This window comes from Strongylocentrotus purpuratus, unplaced genomic scaffold (genome assembly GCF_000002235.5).
Source record: "Strongylocentrotus purpuratus isolate Spur 01 unplaced genomic scaffold, Spur_5.0 spur5_scaffold_8, whole genome shotgun sequence".
NCBI classification, from domain to species: domain Eukaryota; kingdom Metazoa; phylum Echinodermata; class Echinoidea; order Camarodonta; family Strongylocentrotidae; genus Strongylocentrotus; species Strongylocentrotus purpuratus.
Window position 1 is genome coordinate 8,820,283 of NW_022145614.1, and position 22,055 is coordinate 8,842,337.

The 22,055-nt window shown below is 35.9% G+C and overlaps 1 protein-coding gene across 1 annotated transcript in view; it reads left to right on the forward strand.

Moving 5' to 3' along the window:
• The first annotated feature begins 4,685 nt into the window (after nucleotides 1–4,685).
• The window catches only part of LOC574964 (A disintegrin and metalloproteinase with thrombospondin motifs 18), a 92,964-nt gene continuing 75,594 nt past the window's right edge, over nucleotides 4,686–22,055 (forward strand). The window contains exon 1 of the mRNA XM_011678605.2: nucleotides 4,686–4,934. Coding sequence (XP_011676907.2) covers nucleotides 4,742–4,934 — 193 coding nt within the window. The 5' untranslated portion in view covers nucleotides 4,686–4,741. The remainder of the gene's footprint in view (nucleotides 4,935–22,055) is intronic.

A 22,055-nucleotide genomic window follows, 5' to 3' on the forward strand; every position in this document is an offset into this window, starting at 1 on the left:
TTTTTTATTCATTGGTCCTGTTCTTGAATACAAACATCCATCTAACGTCGTTAACATTAACATTTCTAGGGATTGAGCAGCCTTCATGATCATTTAGAGTAAGGATTCCAAATATTCCTACGCAATTTGCAAAGATTTGTTTGCAAATAGAAGTGAAGGTTGTCAATTAACGGCTTCTTCAAATTGAAGTCTTGTCATGTATCTAACTTTTTCTCAAATGAGCTTTGTGGTAGGTAATGATGAGTGGAATGAGAGACTGCGGGCCATGTCGTTCCGGACCACCGAGGCTTTCTATTTTTCAAGCCTTAAAAGGGCGGGGGGGGGGGGGGGCAGAGTCCACCCGACCCCCTATCTTTTTATACCAAATAAAAAATTACCATTGTTTCTGACCTTTTAAAAAGCAATCAAGAAATCACATCAAGTAAAAGGTTTGAGAATCTCTGGTATATATTATTGGAATGAAATAAGTTTAGAGAGTTGAAATTAACAAATAAAAATGTAGGCCTATATCTCATGGACTACATTCATAACTGTTAAAAAAGTTGAGCAGAAAATACTTTAAAAAGATTAAAGATATGCAGGAAACATATATTGCCAGCTTGTCATCTGTATACAGCATTGAAATTCTGGATTTTGTGAGAACAAGTTATCCTGCAATATTCATAACGAATCACCCCAGAAACTTCTAAATATAAAACTTTCCATTCAGTGACTCATGCCATACTTGAAGATTAATATTTTCTCAGTGCCATTTCAATTATTGGCCCCTTGATTAATTCTTTTCAAGATCACTTCATAATTCAAGATTGAGTTTGATAAAACAGGTTTCATGCATAATCGGATTGCCTCAAGTTAAAGGGACAGATCAGAGAACTTCACATACCTCTCTTCTAATACATTATTTGCTCTTATTTAAAAAAATGCATAACATTCCAAGTAAAGTGGATACATTTTCAAACCTTTACTCACATAACAAGGCCATTTTTATTTACCAGGAAGCAGAATTAGTAATGTATGCAAGAAAAAAGTGAAACATTGACTCATAACGAAGAGGCAGAGTTCCCTACCACTACCCCCCACACACATTCTACTTTTAGTAAGTACTGCATCCTTCAGCCATTAATCCCCAGAGTCACTTTAATAACTCACCATATTTTTTTTCTTCACTCTTCTCTTTGGACTAGTATTGCACAATCTGATTAACCTAGAATGTGAATTGATTTGATTTCATATATTAAAGCCACATTGCAGGTTTCATAAAAGTTTTGTTTTAAATCACTGCCAGTCTCTATTTAGATATTCTAATGGCACTGTGGCAACCTTCAAAGTGCTCTGAAGCCACTCTAACCTAAAGAGTCCTAGTGCCCTTTCCCCCAGCACCCTCCTCCAAAGTATTCTGAAGCTCCTTCCACCACCCAAAAGTGTTCTAGAACCCCTCCCTCCAACCTACCCACCCCCACACCATGGGCAAGATACACAATTGTATAGTCTCTACACTGTGACGTACTGATCTTTGCCTGATATACCAATGCATGAAGAGAGAATATGACATATTAATATGTTTCATGATAATTTTCTTAGTGAGAATAATACTCTTTCTTAGTATTGCATTAACCATCATCCACTTCAGTCCCAGAAAATGATTTAAGTTATACATGCATATCTCTCTCTACAAATTGTAAATGAAAATGCTTGTAGGTACTTATTGCAGTCAGCTGTGTGTACCTCAAAACCTTTCAATTTTGTCTGAATGACATATACATGGCCATTCATTTCTGACATTTCGAAGCAGGAGTCAAGGGCAACTGGTTCCCTGTGAAAACAAAGTCATGATGCTGGTGACATTGTAACACCTCGTTGGTCCTTAACAAATATATACAGTCAATACTCCAGTTGAATAGGAAGGTAAATACAATTTGAGTAATCTTTCTTGTGCATTATTTACTCGGGCTTCAGTCTTAGCAACCTTGATGCTTTGTGCCTTTTAAGGTTGACTTTTTATTCTTTTTCTTTCATTGTCTGACTTTTTTGGTTAAGTCAGAGAAGGTATGGCAATTTGTTATCTTGCTGTGATTTTGGCTGATACATATAGCTTCACTTTATTCCTGGAAAAGAGTTCTTGTAAAGGATGGTTTATAAATGTGTGATATTTAATAGCATTTGATAGTCTTAAAATAGTAATATGATTGATCTACATTCAAAATAGAAATGTTGTTTTACTTGTTTTAATGGATGTCTGTAAAGAAACACTTGTAAATTTGTGAATATGGCATATATTGCAGTATTTCGTTTATTTGAAGCTGGAGCAAAATTGGTATTTCAGGACAGCCCAAAGAATTATTTGTATTTTATTACATTCAAATGAGGTTTCTTGGCTTTGTTAACTTACTTGTATATGTCCCCGATGTTTCAGGCAGCGTGCTTTAGCCTTTTACCATATATGATTCTACTTTAGTTGATCACTCTTGGTGTAGTTAAGAGAGAGTTCATAGGCATAGAAGATCAAATAGAACATGAACATTCCTAGGTAATGTGGGGCATCGTCAACAGGAAACCCTGCAATCTGGAATGCTGCTCATGTGTGGAAATAGCACACCACATTGGGGTAATCATCTTATATAGTAGTAGGGAGAGCTCCAACCCCAACTAACCAACTTCAAAGCCACAAAGCATTCTCAACCTTATCTAGCAGTAGATACATTTTTAATATTGACCCCACACAAACCTCAAATTCTATATTTAGGGATTTTTACATTCCCCACGTGTTTGTTGACTCCTAATCTAAATGGTCTGTGGGCTAATTTTATAACAAGTGGTACAAAAATGCATCCCGATGGTTCAAAGGGGTTTTAAAAGAAATTCCTTTCAACCATTAGGATATTTTCAGAGGGTATTGTTAAGATGAGCCAGAACAGCAATAACTGTCCTTAGATTTTATACCACGTCATCAAGGCATCCACTCTATTACCTCCTTCACCCTTCATTCCACCACCCCTCTACCACCCCTCCACCACCCCTCTACCACCCGTCTAACACCCCTCCACCACTCCTCTCTACTTCTCCCTCCTAACATTAACCCTCCATCACTATCAAGAACTGGGACAACACAATAGAGACATCAGCCCTCTCATCAGATTCATCACTTTACTTCCAGTCTTCAAGAGAAATATCCAAGATCATTTGTCAGAATTAACGTTGGCATCCATCAAGAGATACGCAGCTTCTTTCCTAAGCCTTTCCATCTACGGTTACCCCTGCGCTCTCCATCTTTACAATAAGGCTTTTTTCGAACGTGCAACTTGCGTCAAGAAGTTTGTGAGGCGTTCTCTAATCTGATGTATTTTCAGATCTTCTATGTATATAACAGACTTTGCAGATGTCTCGGTTTAAAAGACTTATCAAATGAACTTAAGATGTACTTTAAGGTTGGGAGGGGGCAACAATGGCCAAGATGTATGTCTGTGACCTTTAAAAATGTTGAGGAGAACATTTAAAAGCTTCTTGATGTAGTTCACATGACTTTGGAGGGTAGCTTGTTGCTTGGACTTACAGTAGACACATTTGGTTTCAAAATTATTTTGTGAAGTCTCAAGTGCAACCACTGTGTTTATTTGTCCTTGAATGCAATCTGTTGATTCCATAGCTTGATTTAACTTCTTGGGTTCAAAGATTTGGGAAGCTTTCTAAAATGATACTTTTCCTTTGTGAAATATATTACAGATTTGGGGAAAAGGTGATTATTTAATTCATGTAGTATCAGTGTACTTGTATTGTATATAGTATCAAAAGAATGCATATTGAGATGACATTACATAAACATACAGAAGCAGAGAATAAATATGATACAAATATTATTTAAATGAACATTGACTACAACCTAAGATTTTGCAAAAGATTTCTTAACATCCTACCAAGATGTATGCTTTGCCTTGGATGAAACATATTTTTTGTTCACAGGTACCCACTGAATGTGAAGTTCCTTTTCATACTTCCAAATGTTCAGCTGATTATGGACATTTATGTTATTGCCAGATGTGTAGTTCAAATCTGGTACCCATAGCCTCAAGGCTATAAATCCACTCCTTGTTATTTATCTAAACCTGATAATGCATGGGTTTCATGCCCTTTTTACTCCTGTATTGCACATATGCTTCTTGTTAAATTACTGACAGAGTTCAATGACCTCCTATCATACAGGTTACTCTGCTGTCCTGTGCATATATCATGCTATCATGTGAAACTTTGCTCTTTTTGAATCGTCGAAAAAGGATTTCATGCATTTTCAAAATACGTTTTTTTTCAACTTCATAATTTCAATTTCATAATGAATTTTAAGCAGAGGTAAATGTGTCATGATTGAATGGAATATATTCTTGGAAACTTTTCCATCTGCTGCCTGAAATAGAAAAAGAGAATTTTTTCTTCATTTTCATGTGCTTTATTAGTTACTTATAACTGAAAAAGTACTCTGTAATGACGGTTTGTTTTAAAGCCCTTAATTTGCTCACAAGAATCATGCGATTCTAGCTCTCGAGGCACATTAAGCTTATAAGAAAAAAAAAATTACTAGGGAAAAGTTAAGTTACTTCATTTTCAGGTTGCGGTACAGAATTATTATACACTTTAACAAGAGTTTGGTTAATATTAGGATCAATGATTCAAAACTTTTAAATTTCAAATTTGTTCTCTCTCTCTCTTTTCATGACAGCATGGTCTGATCAGAACAAAGGATGAAGACTTCATGATCCAGCCCCTTCCTCAGCACTTGATACCGGCCGACCATGACTCGCCTGTAGTCCCACATGCAGTGTACAGGCGTTCAGTAAACACGTCAACAATAAAGTTTGCAGAGAAGAAGGGACATCATAGGGAAAGGCTCCGAGAACATCATTCCAATTCAACCAAACAGCACTATTGTGGGAGGAGAAAGAAATGTAAGTAAAAATGATTTTATTTTTTCAAGAGTTTTAAATTCAACCTGTCAGAGCCTACTAATTCATCAATTTGTTAAGCTTTGCGAAAGTGATTGTAAAAGTTTGATAACCATAGTCACTGACAGAAGTCAACGAAAATCAACTTTTTTTACATGGTGCTTATGTCTCTCAGATTTGTATTCATTTTGTAGGCTGTGGACAAGGGGATGAGTATCTGTTGTTTGTTAATCACAAAGTTGGAATCTTGATAACGATCATCAACCCCAGTTGGTCTTTCTGGCTCTCGAAAGAGTCGTTTTTAAAGACGACCCTTCTTGTTTCCCACAAGTATCTGCTCCGTTAATAGAGCGCATCTCCTGTATGACCGTACAAAGGCGGCTGAATTAACCCGTTGGCTACTGAATTAATTAATTCCCATAGGCTAAGCACAGGGACCACCAGGTTCCAGTAAGCAATGGGTTAACTAGAAATCATGGATAGCTTTGAAGAAGAAAAAAAGAGCGCTCTTATACAGATGACTTCATCTACAGACTGCGGGTCTAGCTAGGGTCTGGACACTCGGTGTCATTTGAAAGGAATCGTAGTCAAATCCAGAGCCTTGGTTGAACGGTCTGATACTTCCTACCAAGCACTTTACTGGTACCCGATTTTATGCCTGCTTTCTTGTCCCCTCCCATGAGAAAAGTTTTGTTTTAGACCAAATGAAAAGATGCTTTAGAACCTTGTGGTTGTCATAGAAGAATGGCTTTAATTGGACCCCTTCATGGAGTATTGGACAATTATTATATTTGAAAGGGGTTTGCCATGCATATTGATATTCAATTATGACGTTGATTTGGAGTCTGGGTATTGGTTTGAAAGACAGAAAAGAGAAGTTCCGGTAATTTTTTGTTTTATAAAAAATTGTCCAAACCATTATGGATTTTTCTTTATTTGATGCTTCTAGTAGAGCCAAAGAGGATTAAAACTTCAATAAGCTGTCTCGAACTTCAGACTATGATTTTAGAATCAAAAGAAAAAGTTGTTTTTCATAAATAGTAATAAAAAAAATGGCAGGAAATATATATACAAGCAGGGCTTATTTGTACTGAATGTGGAATATATAGTTACTGTATATTGATTGCAATATTTAAAAATATTGAAAAAGAAGAGGCACCTATATTTTTAACAAGATATACATGTATATATATATATATATAGACTGTTTGCTGGTGGAATATTATCATTGTACTAGAATTGCAATGTTGAAAAGATGATATGTAACAATTTTTGTTACATTTCATTATTCTCACTTAATAGATTTGTTGTGGTATCTGGTAATATAGCTAGACATGGACTCTGTCAAACTTGTGCACTTACATTTCATACGTATGCACGATCACAGCATTGTACTATTATTTTCATATTGAATGAAGAGACACAATGGATAGTAGGAATGGTGAAGGCTAACTGGGGATGTGGTTTTAAACATAGACACGCTCCTGTAACTCTTGCTCCCCATGAATTGGCTTGATAATATCTTCACGTTCTTCACAGAGACAACAGAACAACAACAGTGCCACCAAGGGGAGGGGAAGCACCTGTGTTGCGGTCACGAACTGGGGGGGGGGGGGTGGGGGGTGTGTATGCTCATCTGCAAATATATCATGTTAAATGCTTTGTGTTTAAGTTGGAGAACATTGTATTTCTTAAATCAGGTATACATGTGAAGAGATTTGTTAGGATCAAGATGGGAGGGTCTTTAGCATGGTTGGTACACCATGTGCAGCGAAGCCTTGGAAGTGGGAAGATTAGAACGTCGCCAAATCGTGATCCAATTTTAATGATGACTCTAAAAGGCGCTCACTTTAGAATTGGGATTTCTAAGACCTCATTATAGCATCTTTATTTCAAGGTTCATGAGAGAGAGTACCTACTTAGCTGTGATTAGCAAGGTGATTCAACCCCCCAAAAAGTAAACAGGAAGGATTTTATCGGTTATCAGGTTATGCAGAATTAATTCATGTTCATTGGATGAAACGATAACTGTCTGGGAAGATTGATATCTCTAGACTTTTATACAGCTTTAAGCTTCAGATGTTTTTAGAAACAAACTTTCTAGGTTTGTGAGACATTATTTGGAAAGAGATGACATGAACAGCCTGAAAATGTGGCATTGGTATGAAATGTTTTCCAGTAAGAAGAACATGTAACAATGAATTTAATGCAATCTGTGCCTTCCATATTGCTTGTTACACTACTGTTGTCCTCATTTCCATCCCACATCAAAATACAAGCTCGTTACAGGTGGCCTACAGCAAAATTTCTAAAAGAAACCATAAAAGTGACCGCTGACCAAGACCTTACTCTATCCTCCTATGAATCAATCAACCAATTTTCCAAATCATTTCAGTTAATCCCTGTATTCTTTGTCACATCCACATGTAAATCAGTGGCTAGATAACCAACAATTGGTCAAGTGAACTGACCCAATACGTTACACTTGCAAAGTTTATGATTTGTTTGAGAAATCTGACTTTACAATCTGGCTAATTTGAGTTGACCTCATACTGTCTGTAAGCATGCATTCCCCGCCCATCGTTCTAAGTGAACAGCCTTTGATAAACCTGTATGAAAGAATGTTAAAGTTATGATTATTGTACTTTGCGAGTAGAGTCAACAAATTACTTTTAAAGACACATGGCTAGCAAAATCTCATTTCATTCCTTGAAAACATCAATGCATTCTCACTTTGTAGTTTGTTGAAATCAGTGGTAGATGTCAAACTACTTTGTCTCCAAGTATTTGAAGTTAACAAACTTTTCTTGTTTGTTCTCAAAGCAACTCATACAAATGTGATTTCTTAGCTGCATATTTTGGCAAATTGATGGTACAGACAGGCTATTGTATCACTGACAGCTCCTCAATTTGAAGACAAGCAGCGCTAATCATGATTTTTACTACCCGGTATGTTCAAAAGGAACACCTACAATCTCTCTCATGTCATATTCCCTTATTATACCTACCTGAAACCCTTTTTGAAATCAACTTCTATCCTTCCGGAGGTATCTCAATATGCGCCTTTAATACCCTCAGAAGGAGAAAAGCACAAGGAACATCTAAGTTTTAAATTTGTTTGACCTCAACGCGAGTTGTCATTCACCATGACAATAGTGGCTTCAGCAATTTTCTCTGCTATAAGTGTGTTGTATTGTGACAAGTATTTGTGTTCTCTATATACCTATCTGACCTATCATTCACGTTTGTAATGACTAAATGAGCAGTCCATCACTGCATAAAATCAAGCAGTGTCAGATTTAGGGTTACTGGCAACTTATCAGAAGCCAAATAAATGGTAGAGCTGATGTATAGCAGATTCATTACATTTTGGGAGACCATTGTGGCATTTTGTGGTTGTCATGATCTAGCATTCTGATGTCTAGGTTTGTGATACTTAAGAATGATTGATCAAGATTTTTCTGATGGCCTATAACAACATGCTGATGATAGCAATGGTTAAGAATGTAGTTAGACTTAAAAGTATTTGTAAAGAGCTCATATGTGCTACTTGAGCATTGGAGAGAATGTGTCGGTTCAGATTTTGTATTCTTACAGCCACAAAGGCATTGTAAAGTATGTGTTAATATATATCATAAACACCCTTCTGCCTCCAAACAGATTATTTGGTTTATTGTAAAGGTATATCAAAACAGCTTTAAAAAAAAAAAGGATAATAGGAGGCATTTGGTATTAACTAGAAAATGAATTTTATAGTCCATTAACTTGTCATCTTCAGTAGATAACTCATTCAAGAACAAAATAATTGTATTTTTGCAAACATGGTTACATAAACTTAAGTATAGGAGCACAGAGAGACTCTGCTTAAATATTAATATTTTTATCCTCTTTCAACTAAGGTTTATTTCACATATAAATTTTCATTGAACTCGTAAAACAACTTAGTTGATTGTGTGATCCACAGTCACTATGCACAATAATGACTTTGATTTTCCATCTGCAAGTGAAAAATTAGCCAATCGCTGATACAATGAATCTAATTTCGGAATTCATTTTTTTCATTTGTCAATTTTTTGTGAATTTAGACCTGACTACTACCTTTAAGGAGCCTGTTATTTTTTGTTTGTGTTGATCTCCAAAATAACAAATACCTGGACAAACACAAACAACTATTTGTCTATTCTGTCTATCTGTCACTGCCTTTCCACACTCCATTTCATTACAAATTTCTTTCGTTTTGACAACCTGAAGTGGGGGCAAAAGTATATTCACTTGATAAATGACTATTTCAGCAGAATGATGGTGTGGAAACCTGTCAAAGGCATTTTCTTCTGGACATTTTTCTTGAAGTTGGAGGAAACAATTATCCCCCATGGATTAATAATCATTCAGGGGGTTATACCTGAGAGAACAATTGTTTTAGAGGTTAGCAGCAGCTGCACGATTTAAGAGTAAAACTGCATTTTTTCCTTTTCCCCTGGAGACATCATAAATAAATGAAAATTGTAATATTTGATGTATCCCTTGCGTAGTAGCACTTCCGCTAAAGACTTTTGTTTTTTTGTTGTATATACGTAGTATGAATTTATTGCTGCAGGTGTATGAGTATGGTGTCCGTGAACTGTCTGTAGGATTATCAATCAAACCTGGGAGCTAGCGATAAACTAGGATGATTGATAAAAATATATATCTTGCTCGTTTTAACTGTGAAATTGTATTTTCTACTCTTTCTTTTTTTGAAGAGTGAAGAGTATTGATGAAAGTGTTGCTTTGGGTAAAAATAACTGAACGTCAACTTCATTTACATTGATCATTCTTGAGTATTCTGTATGACGGCATTGACAGTTGTTGATGAGGACTTTCCTATATTGTCTGATATGTTTCAATTCCATGAATTTTAAGTTTCCCTGTATCCAGGATCCCTGGTTATATGTCCTTTCAATAACTTTTTGCTTGTATGCTTTTCTACTACTCTTTAGTCTGAATTAACGTTTCTCTGTAAGAAGAAAACCCAAATTCTAGAAAGTCATTTTGAGTGCATCAGAATGAGACCTCTGGGAGCACCCCGTGTTCTGGTTTTGAGCTGAGAGGAAGTGATTCTGGTTGGCGGCTTCTACAAACTTAGCTTACAGAGGTTAAAAAACCTCAAAATCTATCCCGTTTGTGGTCATTTATTGAAGTTATTCAAATTAACCAAGAAATCTACAGTGTCTTGGGAATAATTTGGTGTTTGACCCCTCTAATAAACTTTTAGCATCTTCTATCCGTGTTGTTAAAAGTTTTCCCATCGTGTTGTCAAAGTTTTCCCAGAAGTTTGTCTTTGTAAGAAAATATAAATTGGCCAAATTCCACTATTGTTTATTGCTTAGATGTTAAAAAGTCATATCTTCCTGATTTCAGACTATATGGAACTAAGAGGTAAGCTGATTTATTCGGTTTAATACAGAGTTGAAGACCTTGACACCATGCATCATTTGACATTTGAATAAGCCATTTTTGAGATACACATTTAAAGTTGCGTGGTTTTGGTTTGTTCCTAAACTTGGCTAAATTTCAAAGATGTTGATTGTTTTCAGGTAAAAATGCTCCAATGTTTGTGGACCATTTCACAATTCATCTCCTCTTTCACAGATTTGGCAATTTGTCTGCATCCTTCTGAAGAACGAATAAGAGGTGTTATTTTCTTATGTGTCGTGTCATATGTTATGAGAAAGCCCAAAGATGTTCTGTTTGTAGTTAACTATTGGCTACTGTTCAAATAACAGAAAAATCATACATCATGGGATAACATGGTACATGGCATTAATGTTAAACCATATCTGGTGGCAATTAGAATCGATAGAAATTTGTCTTTGTTTATAAATTTTGTTGGCAAGATGTAGATTCAAGTGCTTGTTTCTTGTTTTCATGTTACCAGTACAATAATGTCAATGTATGTGTCATTTCCTTCTTGTTCTAGTTGTCCTTTTTCCCCGGACAAAAACCTCCTCCCTTCTTCAAAGTCCATTATCAGCTTTTCCTTCTCCCGTCTCTCCAGGGCATAGACTGCCTAGGGTTTTAAAAATTGTGAGCACTTTTACAATGCCATCTTTATGGTGATTGAAAACAATTCTGATGTTGCAAGACAATAAATTACTTGGAAACAAGTGCTGATGTTGTAAGGCAATAGGGTGACCTATATTTTGAACATCTTGGTTGCAAGTTACTGGAGTCTTGTAGATTGAGGTCATCTCAGTCTCCTTAACATCGTAATGTTTCATCTGTTGAGAGCCAGAAGGGTGTTTTACTCTGTGTTGAAATAAAGGAGTTAATATCCTACTGGCTCTTGACAATCTGATGTGAAGCAGAAGGGAATTAGCTCTGTGCAGAATGAAAGATGATATAAGTTAATAATAATAATAATAATATTCCGTTCTTGTATAGCGCATATCTCATTAAACCATCCCTATGTACTTCCAAAGAGCTTTAGAAATTATCATCCTAGCTTTAGCTCTGGCAGCCATTATCAATGCACAGTGCATTATAAGGAATAATCCTACCAGGTACCCATTTAAATCACTTGGGTCGAGTGTGGCAAATGTAGATTAATGTCTTGCCAAAGTACATTAGTGCCGCGGCGGGACTCGAACCGCGGACCTTGTGATCCACAGTCCAGTGACATATGCACTTAACCTCTTCCTTATACCCTTCTGGCTCTGTGCAGATGATTTCAACCTAGTTCTTCTTCAGCTGCTACTTGTCTCTTTTCTCCATTTCGCAATGATAAGTACCTTGATCCTTTCCAACCATCCACCTCATCATGTCAAATAGAGATAGAACGAGACAGATGGAGAGATTGTCAAGTTTGTTGCCAACATTTTTTTGCCAAGACTGTGGTGTCACTGGAATGGAGGCATAACCAACATGAGTGTGAAATGATGTATATTCCAGTACAGTAAATGGCTAGAAATGTGTTACACTTTATGAATTGTTTAAATCTATGATGCTGATGGGGGTGTTGTTGGGATGGTGCCCGATGGTTTTTACTTCATTCTTTTATATTTTTGTAGGGGAGAGGGAAGAGGGGGGGGGGGGGGTTCTGTCCCCAAAGATGCTCTTTTCATGTCACATTAGTGAAGTTGTATAGTCTTGTTTGAGATAACTTGTTTTTATTTTTCTGATAAGCAAGTTTTGAGCTACAGGAGGTATATTGCCAATGCATTTAGGAGTGCCACGATATACATGATGAGTTTGAAATAGATTCCACCATAGATCCTTATATCAAATATAACAGAGCTCATCAAACTTTATCCCCAGCTTTATTTCCTTTGATATTTTAGGCATGTGTGGTCATTCCTGTTGTCCAAAAACGTCACCAGTTTTTTTTTAGAGGTATCTTAAGAAGATGTGGACTTTCTCTGGACAATGGCCTGCCAAAGAGCATGGTCAGTGATACCGGAACAAGCTGCCACGACCCACATACCGGTCAAAAGGAGAACATCGTCGTCGGGTCATTCTAGAAGTAAACCCTCCCCTCTTGAAAGGCTAGCTATCAGCCGTGCATGGCGCATCAATTAATCTAGCCTATCTTGGGTTTATTCTAGTCAAGGGATCTGACAAATAGTTGAAATGTCTGCTGGAATGATTCGGTCACCACCAGCCCACTTCTTGCTAGACCCTTGACTTGATGCAGGGTGAAATGAAGGATCGTCTACATTAGCCCCAGTTTTTCAAAATGGCCCCCTAATTCTGGGGCTCATTTCATAAAACTTTTTATCTATTACAAATGCTAAATTTCTATGACAAATTTGCTTTCAGCCAATCAGTTGCCTTGATTTCAGTAGCTTATAACAGTAGCTTGTAACTAGTTATTGATATCAAGTTTTATGAAACAGGGTCCACACCCAGGAAATGTTAACCCAATCACAAGAAGTGAGAGCTAACTCGTAGCGAAGACATAATTGTAGTGTTATTTCACCCATGTACTTGGGATGTTAATTGGCTTGAGCTCTTATCCCGAACGAACTTGTCCATGAAGTAGAATGCTTTTTTGCCAAATAACAGGCTAATTTACCTTCTTGACCTAAGGGTGACCAGGAACTCCAACCTCTCTAATTAATATCTTGAGAGGAAATAGTTGGTCTAATCATGGATCTACTGGTTTAATATGTAATATCTGAAGCTTCAGCTTGCTTTGGCTGATGGGGAGAACCTATTGCATGTAGTACTTCTGATACATCTGTTACCTCGGACCTAGATTTTTGGAGATAACATTCTCTTGCGATTGATTTGAAGGTGACCTTTTTAAAAATCTAATTGCCTATGGTTAGGTAATGAGCAACTATTGAAAGACTATACACTGAGAATGGAGTATAAGTTCAGAAGCCTAGGGCCCTGTCTTTAATAAAGAGTTGATATCAATCGCAACTTATTTGCGATTGATATCAATTGCAAATATGTACATAAGAGATAGGAGACTGCAAACTTGCGATTGATTGGAGGACTTGATGTGGATCAATGGTAACTCTAAAGACGGGGCCAAGATTATGTTAATAACCCAAATATTGCAGTCAGTATATACATGAAATGCAAAAAATGATCTGAAAAGGGATGAAATGTAAGTAAGTCCTGGAATGAATTGACTATTCAAAGCCAAAATGGTTTTAAATTTGTATTACAGCATAGGAGGTAACGCCGTTCTTGCTCCAAATCGATGAAATAGACATCAAATGGGCCCTACAGATGTCATCTTCTGAATCATCTTGTATATTAATGATTTATTTTACATATGCTCCTAACAATAACGTGACTCCATCAATTAGTCTCTACCTTCCCCATAAGCCATAAATCACTTGAAATAACATATGATTATTCCAGACTTCCACAGTGACCATATCTTACTGCCAAAGCTTTAGAATGGTAGCTTGCTAACCTACTCAAATTTGTCATGTACCTACCTCCGGTAAAAGATATGAATAGTACCATAATGTGTCTCCCAGAGATCTCGTTATAGAAAGATAAGTTCATTAGGTGTATCTAATTTGTGCAATCCTGCATCTGTATTGCAGTAAGAGCTCCACCAGGTCTTTCACCCTTCAATATCTGTAGGAAGTATACCGTATATGTGCTTTGGCTGTCCAGAATACCAAGAACAGCACACCAATATTTTCCATTTAAATGTCTTAATGTCTGGAGAGTTTTGGAGCTGCAATTTGAAGGCAAGAAGTAGCAATATGGAGTTTTTAATCTCCCTTTTTAATGACTGATATTGATAATATTTGATAACGACTGCAATCAATTTATATTGCATGTCAATTCTGGGTTTCCTCTAGAAACTCAATATCAGGATGACGCCAATCCATATGCCACACACAAAGACATATAGCTTGCCCTGTTCACACTCATTGAATATATAATCGTAACCTTTCATAACTGACCAAAGATATGAAATATTTGTCTGTGTAAATCATACATGGACCTGGCTTCTACATTCAAAGGAACTCATTGAAAAATTTAAAAGCAATAAAAGACAGCAAGTATGGAACTGGTTAGCACTATAAGGTAGTTGACCCGGATTATTTGAAATATAAGATGAAGCTTACTTTTCAAGTCTGAATAGGTCTATTGTGATAACACTTATGATGGGAAGATAATTGCTTCCATATGTCATCATGACTAATTAGAAAGACACACTCCTTTTAATGTCATCAGCTTTCAAGTGTGAGTTCTCCCACTGGTCAGAGGCAGGTCAGTGTGTTGGATTAAAGGTAAGGAAGAAAGGTATGATGTCATCCACGATAGTTAAATTCAGAAACCAAGAATATTTGAAAAGAAGTTTTAATAGCTATGCTGGAGAATCATTACACTATCGGTTAGAAATCTGTTCTAAATACACTAGACGCCAATCAAAAGAAGATTGAAAATACAATGTAGCTCAGCAAGTGATGGAAAAATGCCAGCTTCGAAAGTAGTTTTGAGCATCGACTCTAAATGACAGAGATATTAAGGCCCTGCTAGCTCCAAAGCTCCTCAATAACAATTTTGAGGAACTATGAGATAAAAGATATGAATATTTCAAAGTTATTATAGTAAGTCAAAATAAGACATTACCACCCGAGACTCCTGAGAGAAAAGATACCCTAATGAATCATGCATTGTCAATTATTAAAGTAAACTCTTATGACAGCCTTAGTTATCTTTGTCACAATACACAATTGAGATAACAAATGTCATGGAAATATAGAGAATTCTCCCTAGACATCTTTGTTTAAAACATAAATGAGCAAAGAGGAAACACGTGTAGGAAACCCCTTATTTTATTACGCTGATGAATATTGTGTTACAAACATGTTGCCAGTGTCATCAAAACATAAATATAGGCTACCTTTGTGGTAAATAGAAATCTTTTGCGTCTTTCCTACAAAAGATGTTGGATGATGAAGCGGAATGCAAGAGGGAAAATAGCCTCTGCTCCTGGGAATTGAGAATGTAATAGGAAGTCCTCCGGAGACTGGGGAGTTGGATGTTAAGAACTGTTATAGTTTCTTATAAGCTAAAGATATCTTGTCTGTCATTGGGATGGTGGCAGCACCAACATAGCAGCACACATATGCAAACACTGTCCCTAGAAAGAACTGGAAGTAAAAAAAAAAATATATACCTGGACAACATCATAATGCACTCTCTCTCACCAGACCATCACTCCCTGGACAACTTTCCAGGACAAAATCTTTCTGTAGGACCATTTTCATGAAGTAAGTTTTCCAGATATAACAGAGGAAATGTGTCCTAGAATCATTAAAATGCTGTCCACCCCCAGAAACTCCCAAAACACTGAAATCAAGAAATCATCTGTTTGGAGTAACAAGGGTATAGATTCTGGTATAGTTAAATGGATCGTTTAACAATGTTAAATCTGAGATGCACGGCCGTACGTGTTATCAGTGACAAATTTACCGGATCCCTTTAATGCCTCTGTGGCTGCCAACTGAAGAAATATCAAACCATATTTGTAAAGTTAATACGGTTAGTGAACCTAACAGTGCATGTTCACATGTATATTTACATTATGAATCCCCAGAGTTCAATATTTGATGGAGGGAAGACCACAATGATGATTATGAGTCAATTCACATTTGCTTCCTTATTCTAGTCCAGGCAGTAAAATATTTTACATATAAATGTATAACTCTGTGCATTTTATTTGTCCTGTTTACTATATTGACTCCCTCATATGTTTACGAGATTATACCTCAAGTAAATTGAAATAATGAGATAGTAGTAATCTGTCACTCTTCATCTCCCATCTCAGAATATTTGAAGTCCTAGCAATCTGAAAGAAAAATTAACCTTCAGATTTATTGCAGAGATAATAGCCCCATTAAAAAGTGGAATTTTGATGTCACCCTATTGGGGAATTGTCATATTCTGAACTTTTAAACTTTGGTTTTAACACTAACATACTCAAGTGTGAAAAACCGCAGCTATTCGTGAACAAAAGTTTTATAACAAATCATAATTGGGTCATTTTATTGATGGCAGCTTTATGGGCGATGAGCACTTTATTTTAGAATGCCAATCTAAATTGGTGATCATTTATATCATCTTTTGTACTCTTGTTCCACGAGGTAGTTATTTGTATTTGTGTTAACAAGCGTGGTTCAGTGGTTTCTGTGCTTGACCAACGATCAACAGCAGATTGTGGGTTCAACTTTTATGTCGTTGATTGATAATCATCCACAGACAAAAAGATTCTGTTTAAATTAAAGTTCCTATCATTTATTTTGTAGAATCAGCATCTATATAGATAGAGGCTGTAGTCTTAGCAACAAAAATAATAAAACAATGGCTTTAATGGCCTTTCTTTACATAATAAATAGAGGAGAACAGGTCTTGTCCCTTTTGAACAATCTATGGTGTTTACAGATATATCCGCGCAGTACCACAAATAGGATCAATCAGTAATTTCTCCATCCTTACTCTGAGGTACCAAACTCATTTTCTCGGCATGTATTGCTTTCCAATCGGCATTCCTCATCACCATAGCTACGACAGCGCAAAAACAGGCACATGGACGTCAACAGTATATCCTCACATGCCTTAAATCGTACCCACCACCTCAACTTATTTTCGTCAAAAGAGCGGGATATCCCGTACATGCAGGGGGTGTTTTGTTTCCCCTTTTCGGATTTCCTATGTTGCCAGAAGTTTATTCATGTTCCTTAAAAATGTCATGAATTAGCTGTTGACTGTAACATGACCTGTATGTTAAAGGGTAAAACTGAAGAGAGCCTGGAAATCAAAATCATTTTCTTACGCCTACATTCGGATGGCAGCAAGGATATTGATTTATATAATTATCCTAACAATTTGAAACAGAAAGGACACGGATGACCTTTTCGCTAAAGGCCAGATCCCACCAGGCTTGATAGATGTATTGTTTAAAACAAGAGCTTTGCAGAATTATGCATCCTGAGATGTTATCCATAGCTTTAGGAAAGTTAAGCCTACCAAAACCCACAACTTTGACAGTATTTCTGGACTAAGAAAAGTTTAAATTTCTCCTTGAAATTTAAAATAGCATCATGGTTATGTCAGGCATCAAGGAATAATACTTGTACAAAAATGAACAATGAAATAAGGAAGTAAGTCACAAAACTTGTATCACCAAGTGTTACCTGTGAAATAGGTTTACATTCTATTAATGTGAGGGTTAAACATGGCATTTTGTAGAATAACCATTGTGTAGAATCACAAATTTTGTTCATCTTGATCATAAAGGAAGATGTATAAATCCTTTAAAACAAGGACAAAATTAAGAGAAAAAAAAAATTCTGGAATGAGATTTCCTTTTTGAAACTAAGACTGGATCACATCAAGAAGAATAAATCTTTCAGGAAGGGAAGCCGAAAGAAACATTACATCTTGTTGTTTTTAACAGTGGGTGGAAGGCATTGATTGACATCAAATGTTTCTTTTCTATGTCATTTATCAATGTATAATGTTAGAAAAAGGATGTTATTGCAAGTTCTTGCAAAGTGTTCATTTAATCTGCCAGAGTTAACCGCAAATCTTCCAGCCAGCACTTGAAAAATCTTGATATAAGTGGGAAGTTCAACGAAATATGGCTTAGCAAAAACCCTTCATACAACTTTCATCGTAGATTTCTCTTCACAGAGTCAATGAACTAAATGCAGTGTTAGAAAATACAAATGTTTTATGGATAGAGCATTTTTCAGTAAATACGGTATGACTGAATCATGACTCCATATCAGCTAGATTGATCTACAGCTGTACCTACATGCAATTGCGGTAGAAAGACCACGTCAAGTGATGGTAAATTTATATAATTTTGTGATTTAGTGGTGAGTGTAGGGATTTAAGCTCGAGATATCATATCTGGGGGATTAGGGTGGATTATTAAGGTTTAATACCAGATGGTGGTTATGATTCAGATCAATATTTGATAGTGGTAAGTGCAGTTCCATCAGATCGTCTGTTGAGAGCCAGAAGGGCGTTAAGTCTATGTAAAATCAATTTGGTAATGCCATTCTGGCCTTAAGTAGAAAAGACACACTCTTAGAGTGGATTATTAAGCGCTATATAAATGTAATTTATTATTATTATTATTATTATTAACCATCCTCCATACATCAGAGAGATAAATATTTCTCTGTATACTTTTAATAGCAAAAGTGATATTTCTTGATTTAGGTTACAACGAGATGCTATGGGCAATTTGTGTGATCTGCTATCATCAAATTTCATCAAAAGATTTTATTGTTAGATATAGCAGGGAGGTGGATATAGGTAGAGCTGCTATAGCACAATGTTTTTTCAATTTCTTTTATAAAGAGTTGTTATGACAACATTGGTGTGACATCAACTTTACATGCTTTTTTTATTATTATTAAACTTAATTATCAAGCTAGAAGCTATCACACTTTTTTTTAGCAAAATGTGGGAATGTGATTGGGATTCTAGAACTTATTCATATTAACAGTTGATATTCATGTAGTGATAATGATCAGTGAAACAGGCTGAACATGATGGTATCCAGGGGTTTAAAGACGGGTTACCCTAGATGACAACGCCTTGCCACTGCGGACATGACTGGGTGATCCTTGAAAGGAAACGCACAAAACGTTTGATTTCCTAGCTACAATTGAAAGAGGATCTGACCTTGTGATCGATGGAGAGGCTAATGTAGAGGAGGGAAATGGAACGGATTGGAGCATTTGAAATATGGGTAAAAAGAAGAAGTTTTGAAGAGAGAAGTATTTGTTGAGACCCAGAATTTACTCTAACTTAAAGTCATTATCTCTTATTAAAGTGCTACACAGTCGAGATGACATTGCATATGCATCTTTCGTGAAATGATATGGTTTTATCTTATAAATATATGGTTTTTAAAGGACATATTGGAATACAAGTGGGTTCTGAATAATGAAAAAAAAGAAAACCCTCCATGGGGGGGGGGGGGGGGAAGTAGAGGGTATAGATGGGGTTAAACAAAACGCATTTTAAGAGTAATTTAAACAGTTTTTAGGAGTTATCCAAACCATTAAATATCTGATAAAGTATCAATTCTGTGCGCTTAGTTTTACCAGCAGTTTGTAAAAAAAAGCACCTAAAAAAACCTGACAGAATATTATTCTGTATTTGAAATACTCCCATGTAAGTGGACACAGCACAGTAAACAAAATACTGAACAGACGTTTATATTTTTTAAAGTACTGCGTAGGAGGAAAGCGATGGAGAGTACGTCAATCAATGTTAGCCTATTATCACCTTCAGCGGCTGTTTGTCCTGCCAACATTTCCTATTTCATGAGATTTCTTTGAATTTCGTCTAAATCCCTTGGAATTGCTTTCAAGACCCTTGACTTATTCAACAATGGGTCAAGGATATTAGATGCTTTCGATAGCTTTCCAAACATCGCTGGACTTGACACATATCTTGATTGCCAAAGTCAAAGTCAAAGAGAAAATGTTGTTTTATTCCGGTATTTAATATGTTTTTTAAAGGTGAACTTCAAGGTGATTTCTCATTTCAATTAAGTTTGAAATTAACATTCAGTCTTAGCTGATAGAAAATACAATTACATGTAACAATGGGAAAAACTCAAATGATTAATGAGGTCTAGGAGCGATTGGAGTGTATGGGAATCTTAAAGTATGTGTAGAAATTAAGGAATTTGTGATTGAATATTATTTACATAAGTTTCACAACTTAATGATCACAGAAAGGTAAAAAAAGGTAAATGATTAAACAGATAAATTGACATAAACATATCATAAAATGATGTTAAACACCATCATACACATTTCAGTTATCATTTCAGTGACATTTCAGTACACAATTTGTTGGAGTGTTGTAAAAATTGGCATGGATTTATCATAAGTTCATTGTGCCATAAACTCTCTCAGCATGTTATTTAAATGATTTATAAAATTAAATATCAATAATGTTAATACCTGTTGAATACATTAAAGGTAAAGACCAGTTATGGTCATGCGATTGCATTGTGAAAGAAACGTTGTGGAATCGATCAGAAAAGGTTGATCATCTAGCATCTAGCATCTGCAAGGTTCTGGAATCATCAAAATGATAAGAAATTTGGCCCATTCTTCGTAAAGTTACAAGCACTACACACAGAAAGATGTATATGGGACTACCCTATATCTCTCACAGACCATGAGAGAAACAAATTTACCAAATATATGAATTGGAAGGCGGTTTCCCGGCAAATTTTTTATCATCATGTATTAGTCAAAACATATTCTTTCACATGATTGGTAATGAGAGCTTCCATTTCATTTTTTGAAATTGGGGCGTTTCCAATACTGGTCTTTACCTTTAAGTTCTTAGTCAGAATCGTGAACTGTCCCCAATAGAAACTAGGGAAACAAATGCTGATTTCCTTCTGCATATATATGAAAAATGGTATTACTCCTTTGAAATGATACTCTACTTCAAACAAGTAAAACTGCTTGAAGTTTAACTGTGCTAACACCATCAAAACCCTTCACCTCAAGAGCCAGAGAGTCCCAAAGATCTAGGCCTCGATTGCCACTGGAAATTGTCAAACCCAACTTCGCATCAAATGTCATAATATTTACCATTGGGGAGATAAAGGGTGTATGTATCTAGTTTGCCATGTTTACAGGGGCCCCTCGACCTAGGGGGTTCTACTTGACTTGGAGTAGCTTCTTCAACTGCACTTGAAGTCTCTTGAAGTCTTATCAAGGTATCTTGGATGGGCTGTAGGTTGATAACGAATTTGAAAGGTCCCCTTGGACTAATGGAAGATAAATTGGTTGGCTTTGGAAACCGTTTTCATGGGTGTTAAAGGAAGAACTTGCACTTGCCATCCACAAATTGTATGGTAGAAGAAAAGGTATAATTAAAATATCACTTGAAATCATGTAGATAGACCATTGATTTTCTGTATGTTGTACAAATTGACTACCATTCAATTTGATTCATAGACTTCCATACCTTGTCAACATACTATTTAATTACTATTCAAATTTATTTGGAAGACATTAGAAGACATTTGTTTATTCATAGTTTTGGGGAAATTAATTATTTCTTGGAATTACAAGTATGATATACGTTATTTGAAAAACTTGGCTAGACTTGGAGAAGAAGAATCATGATACACAGGATTGGATAAATATATGTATTTGCAAAGAAATCATTGCTATATTCTGGTGATTACCTTTGTAAATTTAGATCAGTACATTCACAGTGGATGAGTGGATTACTACAATTCTAGTGACTGCTGGAGTAAAAAGGAGACAATTCTTTGGGCAAAATTTCTTATCTCACAAAAAAAACTCTTGTATTTTTTACATCATTATCACAGTACCTCTTAAGTGACATTTATAGAGACATTGTTATTTCAAAACGTGATTGTGGTCTATTCTTCAATAGTTCTCCTTGTTAAAAAATGATACCATTATTGATGATTCTGTCCTGGGAAGGTTTTCCAAGGTAGGGTCTCAAGGATCTCAAATTAGGCATGAAATTGTCCTGCTTGTACAAGCACATTAACTAGTGACATGCTGGGAAATGCTACAAGATTATTATCTTTTCTTCTTATAAATACAAGTACATTTTAAATCTACCTCCTGAAAATGA